The sequence below is a fragment of the Tasmannia lanceolata genome, unplaced genomic scaffold, assembly GCF_043159265.1.
Source record: "Tasmannia lanceolata isolate RefF3 unplaced genomic scaffold, GAP_Taslan_0.1 ptg000019l, whole genome shotgun sequence".
In the NCBI taxonomy this organism is placed as follows: Eukaryota; Viridiplantae; Streptophyta; class Magnoliopsida; order Canellales; family Winteraceae; genus Tasmannia; species Tasmannia lanceolata.
This window is the reverse complement of record NW_027518696.1, coordinates 9,417,015-9,426,811: the sequence shown is the minus strand read 5'-3', so window position 1 is coordinate 9,426,811 and position 9,797 is coordinate 9,417,015. Positions and strand designations below refer to the sequence as shown.

Sequence of the window (9,797 nt, the reverse complement as noted above, 5' to 3'; positions counted from 1 at the left end):
TTGAGTGGTTCTGCAATGGCCTGGCACAAAAGCCCAGTTTCCGATTCTCCTAAAATGTATCACCAAACCAGACCTATATCGGGCCAGGCCTGCATATAGAGGTCACAGTCAGCTGGGCTTTTAGACTAGCCAAATAAAACTAGGCCGAACCAAATCTGTGATAAGGCCTAAATCTAGGCCAAAATTCAATCCGGATCTGTCTTGGACAATGCTATACTGTTGCCAGGCCAACTTGTATTAATGTCCAGGAACACTGTCTTTCAAGGCATGGAAGTCCACGGCCTTTAGGGAAAGGAGGAAAGAAATGGCTACTGATTGATCTCAATGTGAATGATACAGTATAGAAGTCTATTTGATCAAAAGAAAATAGTACTACACATGGGAAACAATGGGTTACAACCCAAGATCAAGTAAATCAACTGTCCAAATCAATGCCTACGGCTGGCTTTACAAGTACGAGGAGAAAATATATACCTTTCCCTAGCACCCTGCTGCCTTCAAGAAGTTATCGAACGGGCTAGCAGGAGGCAGCCTCAGAGCTATCCATGGTTCGGGGTGCGGAACATCTTCCTCCTCAGACCCATCACAGTTTATCTGCGTGGACACAAGAAAAAACATGAGAATTTAGCAAAGGGGTCCTAAAAAGATGATGAATCAGAATAGTTGGGAAGACACGAAATTGAGCAAAGTGGTCCTCAAAAGATAGTGAACCAGAAGAGTTGGGATGACCCATTTGTAACTACCTTTCTCATCGTAGATCTCTTGTCTCTAGGGAAAGTGAGCAACAACTTGTCAGCTCTTGACTCATGACCCAACCAACTTGACAACTTCTTCCTTGCACCTGTACCAAGGGCCTCGCATTGGCTAGCCATGGAGCTGTATGAGAGTGGCGAGGTTGAGACGGATGCACCGGCCACCTGCCCGGCTACTTCAAGGGCCTGATCATATATAATCTTTCTATTGAGAATGCAGGCAAAAAAATGCCGACAGAAAAAATTGAATGCGCATTGTTAAGATTACCGATTCTAGTAACTGCCCAACACTGATTATGTGGGACAAGGGCTGGGAAACAGGCATCTTGGCAATGATCCGAGGCATGTCAGCGGCTGATGATTCACTGACTAGGTCATCCTCGATTGATGTGCTTATTGGAAAGTCCTGTACATAAACACCATTAGCAGATCAAAGGCATCTGATTATAATCGCTCTTTAAGAACACCGAATCATTCACTTGCCCAAGTCAACAAAATTTTTAGGAATCAGAACTACTTTAACTAACCCGTCAATAAAAAACTTGCGGCATAAACCTTTGACTCACTTCGACTTTGGTTTTCCTTGGACATGTTCTTGTCCGACTATGAGATTTCAAACATGCATTGATAAGTATCAATTCTCAAGTTCCATAGCATAGCAACAAGCACAATGCTTTTTCTGTTCACACATGCGCAACAACTCTATAGGCCAGAAAATGCAAAGGGACATTACTTTTTAATTTTTTAAAGGTAAAAGGGAATTAAAGGAAGACAAAGGGACATTACTTATTGGCCCTGCTAAGTAAAAATCGATGAATCTTCAGCTCCGAACCCAAAAAACATGGAAACAAACATTCTTATGGGCTTAATTCTTGCTTCATTACTATACACGTAATAAGGAAAGCAGCTCCAGAGAACATTTATTACCATATGAAGCGACCAGAGTATCAGTATTTATGTTTCACATAACTGAACAGGTGGGCATAACAGTTACAAAAGTCACCAATCATCTGTGATTACTCAAGCAACCCTATGAATTTCACTCCAAAAATGTTCATTTCTTTAGCATACAACAACCATATAATAATGCTGCAATCATATAGTAACATATAAACATGAAATTTTAACATTTTAATGAGGTATCATGCAGAAACGGTTAATGTTTCTTATTACACTTTTTAGGATATTACAAAACTACTAATATAGGAGAGGGAATATTTGGCTATTTTGTATTTCTATTTGATACAATTGGAGTAGGTAGTTCAGTCATTTCAAAGAAAATTTGGTATCTTGTACATACCCAAGGTCAAGTTTCATACCTCATCAAAAGAAAGCGATTCTTTAAAAACTCCAATCGTCTGAATGTGGTCAAAGTCAAGTATAGAATGCGGACTGAATAGGCATGCATCATCAGGAGTAAATGTTTCTGTCAGTTGCCTTGCTATATCATCCATTTCAAGCTGAAGAAACATGAGGAGAAACAATTAGTCTTGCAATAAATGTAATTTCTGAAAATGATAACCAATGAGATGACACACCTGGGTTACACTAGAGAGGCTTCCAACTATTATGCCTATTAACGCCTTCTCAGATTCGCCCATTGTCATCCTCAACTCAGAGAGAGAAGTTATCGCTGCTTGCTGATCATGAGCAGATCCATATTCTCTCACATCTGGTTGATGCTTTACATATACTTGCAAGTCGTCACCAATGTTCATATATGGGTCAATCTGAGAAAAGGAAATATTTTTCCTTAAATTTTTACCAGGTTAAGCGAAAATGCCTAAGTTAAGACACACGTCGTTGCTAGACCAGGATGCAGATAAAAAGCAAAGCCAAATCCAAAAACCAAAGATTACAGGGAAAGAGATAAAGATATGATACATACGATAATGGTATGCATTTGAACTGACTGGAAGAGCGTGGTATGCATGAATGTGCGTGTACATATGCATTTACATGGCTAAAAATAATAAAATGCATTTTAATGTGCTAGTAAAGAATGAAAAAGAGGTAGAAAGATTGCATTTCGAATTAACTTACATCATAAGAAATTGTTGACCTAAGCAAGTCATTCAACTCAGGGATATGATAGCTTTTTGCTGCAAACATTAGCATTGTTGTAGCCAATGTAAAAAGTGATCTTTGGCATGATGGAGGCAATGTTCCTGACAAAATGATGAGACAAATGATGAATTACATGTATAGCGAAAATGTTATCGCATAAAAGGAAACTTCCAAGTTCCAACCATACATAAGCAGAGTAGAGAACAATACGACTCTGATAGTACCATGCTTCAACTTTAATGTTTTATTATAAGATATAGCCTAACAAATTTATAAGATTTGCAATTCTCGTACCATTGGGATCCAGGGATACATTTCTGATGGACAAAGGAAGCTGAAAGAAGCGGACGACAATGTTATGATTTGAAATCTGCAACATTGGAATTTCAGAATGTGAGCAATCTTTGTCAGTAAGGGCATGGGCAGGTCAAGAATGTTAAAGATTTTTCAAAATCAAGTGTTTTTGGTCAAAACAATTTTTGGAAAATATTTTCTTTAAGTGTGTTTTGGAAAAAGAAAAACTTTTCTTGGGAAATAGTTGCTTTTTGCAAGAGAAAGAGAATAGTGTAATGTAGTTGAAAAGATAATCCCAAATCGGATGAGAGAAAAGAAAGAGAAGGGCTTATAAAGCACTACACTTTTCTATTACTTGTTTGATTGCACATTGGGTTGAACCCATGGTTGGACCCGCGGGACGGTGCAACGCACCGTTCGCGCACGCGCACACGAACGCGCGGCGTGGGCAATGGGCTATAGGGCGCATAGTGGCGCTTTATTGGCGCTTTTTTAGGCGCACTTTGCACTTCGCACGCCGCATCATAGCGAGGAGCGATTGGAGCCTTTAATTTTTCCAGATCTGATCTGGACCGTTGGATCTAGACGATTGTGGATCGGTCTAGTGGGTGTGCCGAATAGTTCAAAGGCCCATCAAGCCCAAGCCCAGTGTCGAATAGTTTGATTGGGTTGGGCTTTGATTCGAGCACAACGGTCGGCCCAGCGGGCCCAGTGCTCCAACGATCAGTGGGTGCGATCCATTGGGTTGTGTCCCTTCCCAACGGTCAAGGATCTAAGGGGTGCGATCTGTACCATAGATGGATCATCTAACGGTTAGATGGGAGGACGGGAATTTAAATATCCCAACAGACTCTCTAGGATTGATCTGGTTCGTTGAATCGCGTATGGGCGCGATCTAACGGCCAGAATTCAAACCGATCTGGAAAGACTCTATACAGGGGTGCTTTTCACACTGAAAAGACACCAGAGGCTCTATAAAAGTTGCAGAACCCAACCATTTCAAAGTACAATCGAATTTACCCATTTCTGGATAAATTCTTAAGACTTCTAGTGCATTATACTCTCTTTCTTGCTCCCACCAAAATTCGTTTTACTAAACTATTTTCTTATTGTTTATCTAATTACTGTTATACTGCAGTAACAGAAATTAGACTGATTCTCTCAGGCTTGTAAGATTCTAAGGGCATTTCGGATTTGACTCCGCTTGTGCATAGCGTCGTCAAATTAGTAGGACATTCCTACTGGCTTCATTGTATCTTGGAGGCAGTTCGCGGATCCCCTTTGCACACTTCTAGTGGGGGCGAAATCTGTCTTAAGGAAAGCGATTTCGCGCCTTGAAGCAAACTGGTTACTGCTTTTTCTTTCCAACAGATACAGAATTATTTCTCTAACAATCTTAAGACAGAATTTTTCTTTGCTTCAATGGCGTTGTACTCAATCCGTCAAATGTTCCAAGACTTTGTCAAACTTGAGCGATTTGACAAAGGGAATTTCAAGCGATGGCAGAAGAAGTTGCACTTCATCCTTACGTCGCTCAAAGTAGTTCGAGTTCTCACATCCCCAAGGCCGACAACAGTTGAAAATGAGCGCAGGCTCGTGCAAGAATGAAATGGGAACAAGATGATTACATCTGCAAAGGGCACATCCTCAATGCTATGTCGGATACTTTGTTCGACATATATCAGGGAATGGGATCGGCAAGTGAGATTTGGAACGCACTCGAAGCGAAGTACATGGCGGAGGATGCTAGCAGCAAAAAATTCTCTGTGAGTCGTTTCCTGAATTATCGCATGGTAGATGATAGACCTGTTATTGATCAACTGCATGAAATCCAACACATGGTGAGTCAAATTCATTTGCAAGGCATTTTACTTGATGATTCCTTTATAATTCCGTCGATTATTGACAAACTTCCGCCAAGTTGGAAAGAATTTAGAAAAAAGTCTTAAACACAAGAAAGAGGAGATTTCTCTTGATGACTTGGCTCTATGCCTCAGGATTGAGGAAGAGTCAAGGATTAGAGATCATAAAGATGATCATGAGAATTCTTCCTCTAAGATACACTTGGTGGAAAATGTCAATAAACCAAACCAACAAGGGAAAGGCAATCGGAAGAGAAACAAACACCCTGACAAGAAGAATAATAAGAATAAGAAAATGAAGGGTGCTTGTTTCAATTGTGGCAAACCAGGCCACTACAAGAGTGAATGTCGACTTCTTAAAGATAAGAAGTCGGGAACACCAACAGACAACAACAAGTTTGTGGCCATGATTTCAGAAGCAAATATTCTTGAAGATGGCAATGATTGGTGGATTGACTCGGGTGCGACGAGGCATGTCTGCAAAGACAGGAATCTGTTTTCGACCTATGAAACGGTTGAAGATGGAAGTGTCCTTTACATGGGCAATTCGTCGACGACAGAAGTCAAAGGAAGAGGCAAAGTAGAACTGGAATTTACATCCGGCAAGCGCCTCACTCTTACCGATGTCTTTCATGTACCTGAAGTGCGAAAGAATTTAGTTTCTGGAAGCATTCTTAACAAGAATGGCTTCAAGCTCGTATTTGAATCTGACAAATTCATTCTTTCTAAGGGGGGTACCTTTGTTGGAAAGGGATATATGTATGAAGGGATGTTTAAACTCAATATCAATAAAGTGAATGTCTTTGCTTATGTTGTTGACTCTTTATCTTTATGGCATAATCGTTTAGGACATGTTAATACTAGGAAAATGCATGATATGGTTAAGTTAGATTTAATTCCAAAATGTGAAATTGATTTAGTAGATAAATGCAAAATATGTATGCAAACTAAATTAATAACTAAACCATTTCCCTCAGTAGATAGAACTTCTAATCTGTTAGACCTTGTACATAGCGATGTATGCGATATACATAGTGTTCCTACCAAGGGAGGTAAAAAGTATTTTGTTACTTTTATAGATGATTTTACTAAATTTTGCTATGTATATTTACTTAGTCATAAAGATGAAGTGTTGGAAAAGTTTAAGGTTTATAAAACAGAAGTAGAAAACCAATGTCAAACATGCATTAAATGCCTTAGATCTGATAGGGGTGGTGAATACCATTTCCCTCTTTTCTGTGAATCAGTGGGCATAGTTCATGAAACTTCTGCCCCTTTTACACCACAGCAAAATAGTGTAGCAGAAAGAAAAAATAGAACTTTAACTGAAATGGTTAATGCTATGCTTGTTAATTCTGGTTTGAATAAAAGTTTTTGGGGTGAAGCATTACTTACTGCTTGTTACATATTGAATAGGGTACCAAGTAAAAAGAATAATGTAACCCCTTATGAGCTTTGGAAGAAAAGAAAACCAAACTTGAATTATCTTAAAGTTTGGGGTTGTAGAGCCATTGTTAAAGTTCCTAAACCTAAATTAAGAAAATTAGGTGAGAAGGGTATAGAGTGTATTTTTTTAAGATATGCTAGCCATAGTAAGGCATATAGGTTTCTAGTTATAGAACCTAATGATTTTCTACAAATTAATACAATAATTGAATCTAGAGATGCCTTCTTCTATGAGAATAGGTTCACTTCAATTCCAAAAGAAGTTCAGCCTAGTAATACTGTGGAACTTTCTTTAGAACCACAAACAAAAGATGGTGAACCTAGTGAAATAAGAAGAAGTAAAAGAGATAGAAGTGAAAAGAGTTTTGGTCCTGACTTTGTTACTTACCTAGTAGAAGGGACAAGAGAAAAACTCAAATCTTCTATAATGTTAGATTTAAATGTAGAAAGTGACCCTCAAACCTATACGGAAGCCATAAAGTCACAGGATGTCGCTTTTTGGAAAGAAGCAATTAATGACGAAATGGATTCTATTATGGGTAATAAGACTTGGTATTTAGTTGATCTACCACCTGGATCTAAACCTATTGGGTGTAAGTGGATCTTCAAAAAGAAGATCAAAGTAGATGGAACTATAGAAAAGTTTAAAGCTAGGTTAGTTGCCAAAGGGTTTACTCAAAAACCCGGAATTGATTATTTTGATACATATGCACCCGTTGCTAGGATTTCTACCATTAGAGTCTTGATTGCTCTTGCTTCCATATACAAACTTCACATTCACCAAATGGATGTTAAAACAACATTCTTAAATGGTGAACTTGATGAAGAAGTGTATATGGAACAACCTGAAGGTTTCATTTTACCTGGTCAAGAGCATAAAGTCTGTAAATTAGTTAAATCTTTATATGGCCTAAAGCAAGCTCCTAAGCAATGGCATGAAAGATTTGATAAGGTGTTAGTCTCTAATGGTTATAGAATTCATGAGTCAGATAAATGTGTATATAGTAACTTTAAAGGTGGTAGTGGTGTTATTATATGTTTATATGTTGATGATATGTTAATATTTAGTACAGATTTTGAATGTATTCAAAGTACTAAATTATTTTTATCTCAAAACTTTGATATGAAAGATATGGGTGAAGCAGATGTGATCTTGGGTATAAGAATCATAAGACATAGCAGTAGTTTGATTCTAACCCAGTCACATTATATTGAAAAAGTTCTTAAAAAGTTTAATCATTTTGATTGTTCACCTGCTTCAACTCCTTTTGATCCTAGTGGGAAGTTATATCTTAATTCTGGAATGACTATTTCTCAACTAGGGTATGCTAGTGTGATTGGTAGCCTTATGTATGCTATGACCTGTACTAGGCCAGACATAGCATTTGCTGTGGGTAAGCTTAGTAGGTTTACCAGTAATCCGAATTTCTCTCATTGGAATGCAGTCTATAGAGTATTAAAATATTTAAAGAAAACTATAGACTATGGTTTATGTTATGGTGGGTATCCAACTGTAATAGAAGGATACACTGACGCTAGTTGGATAACTGAGCGTATAGATCATACATCAACCAGTGGGTGGATTTTCACCCTTGGTGGGGGAGCAGTCTCCTGGGCCTCTAAGAAACAAACATGCATTTCAACATCCACTATGGAAGCAGAGTTTATAGCTCTGGCAGCATGTTGTAAAGAGGCGGAATGGCTTCGGAATTTGTTATTGGAAATTCCGTTATGGCCTAATCCTATGCCATCGATTTATGTCCACTGTGATAGTCAGGCCATACTATCAAGGGCATATAATCATGTTTATAATGGTAAGTCCAGGCATATAGGACTTAGACACAGTACTGTGAGAGGGTTACTTACTAATGGAGTAGTAACTATTGATTTTGTGAGATCAAGCCAAAATTTGGCTGATCCATTTACTAAAGCTCTTGCGAGAGATATGGTGTGTAAAACATCATTAGGGATGGGGTTAAAGCCATTACCAAATAATCACCAATGATGGAACCTCGACTCAACACCTGAATAAATATCAAGTCTTGAGTTCAATGAGTCAAAGTACATCATATGGAGTGATTGCAAGCACTATAATATATATTATATTTCCATCCCAAGGTAAAGTGCTTGGTACCTGTAATGTATAAAAGGGAAAGGCTGAGCATTTGAGCTCTTAATAGACTTATAACAAAGTGTTGGAGTGTTATAGTTACAGGGGCACTCTTGATAAGTCTACCTATGTGAGTGTGGGAGTGGTGCCGCTTCCTATGAGACCTGGCTAGTTTCTAGAGCACTCATGAAACCAAGATATAGACACAAGGCCAATTCATGTGTCGGTTTTTTAGAAATTGCCTAAAGAGATAAATTCTTATGTGTGAGATGTGTCCGGTTAACCAAATAGAATCGCTAGTTCAAAGACATGTCTACTATGCAATTCTGGTTAACTTTGATGTGTTTTCACTAAGTAAAGGTTCAAATCGAAAGATACCTTTATTTATGCATAAAAATTCCAAGCCCGATGAGAAAATCTTTTTTGATTTTGAAAATGGTGGGGGATTGTTAAAGATTTTTCAAAATCAAGTGTTTTGGTCAAAACAATTTTTGGAAAATATTTTCTTTAAGTGTGTTTTGGAAAAAGAAAAACTTTTCTTTGAAAATAGTTGCTTTTTGCAAGAGAAAGAGAATAGTGTAATGTAGTTGAAAAGATAGTCCCAAATCGAATGAGAGAAAAGAAAGAGAAGGGCTTATAAAGCACTACACTTTTCTATTACTTGTTTGATTGCACATTGGGTTGAACCCATGGTTGGACCCGCGGGACGGTGCAACGCACCGTTCGCGCACGCGCACACGAACGCGCGGCGTGGGCAATGGGCTATAGGGCGCATAGTGGCGCTTTATTGGCGCTTTTTTAGGCGCACTTTGCACTTCGTACGCCGCATCATAGCGAGGAGCGATTGGAGCCTTTAATTTTTCCAGATCTGATCTGGACCGTTGGATCTAGACGATTGTGGATCGGTCTAGTGGGTGTGCCGAATAGTTCAAAGGCCCATCAAGCCCAAGCCCAGTGTCGAATAGTTCGATTAGGTTGGGCTTTAATTCGAGCACAACGGTCGGCCCAGCGGGCCCAGTGCTCCAACGGTCAGTGGGTGCGATCCATTGGGTTGTGTCCCTTCCCAACGGTCAAGGATCTAAGGGGTGCGATCTGTACCATAGATGGATCATCTAACGGTTAGATGGGAGGACGGGAATTTAAATATCCCAACAGACTCTCTAGGATTGATCTGGTTCGTTGAATCGCGTATAGGCGCGATCTAACGGCCAGAATTCAAACCGATCTGGAAAGACTCTATACAGGAGGGCTTTTCACACTGAAAAG

At 39.0% G+C, this 9,797-nt stretch overlaps 1 protein-coding gene across 4 annotated transcripts in view; it reads right to left on the bottom strand.

The window, feature by feature from the left end:
* Positions 1–296: 296 nt before the first annotated feature.
* Positions 297–9,797, bottom strand: part of LOC143852503 (protein SEMI-ROLLED LEAF 2) — a 31,230-nt gene continuing 21,729 nt past the window's right edge. For all 4 annotated transcript variants that reach the window (XM_077361893.1, XM_077361892.1, XM_077361894.1 and 1 more), the window contains exons 14-20: positions 3,114–3,189; positions 2,796–2,920; positions 2,291–2,482; positions 2,072–2,212; positions 1,021–1,158; positions 744–938; positions 297–594 (exon numbers count right to left, since the gene is read on the bottom strand). In XM_077361893.1, the coding sequence (XP_077218008.1) occupies positions 481–594; positions 744–938; positions 1,021–1,158; positions 2,072–2,212; positions 2,291–2,482; positions 2,796–2,920; positions 3,114–3,189 (981 nt within the window). In that variant the 3' untranslated portion in view covers positions 297–480. The remainder of the gene's footprint in view (positions 595–743; positions 939–1,020; positions 1,159–2,071; positions 2,213–2,290; positions 2,483–2,795; positions 2,921–3,113; positions 3,190–9,797) is intronic.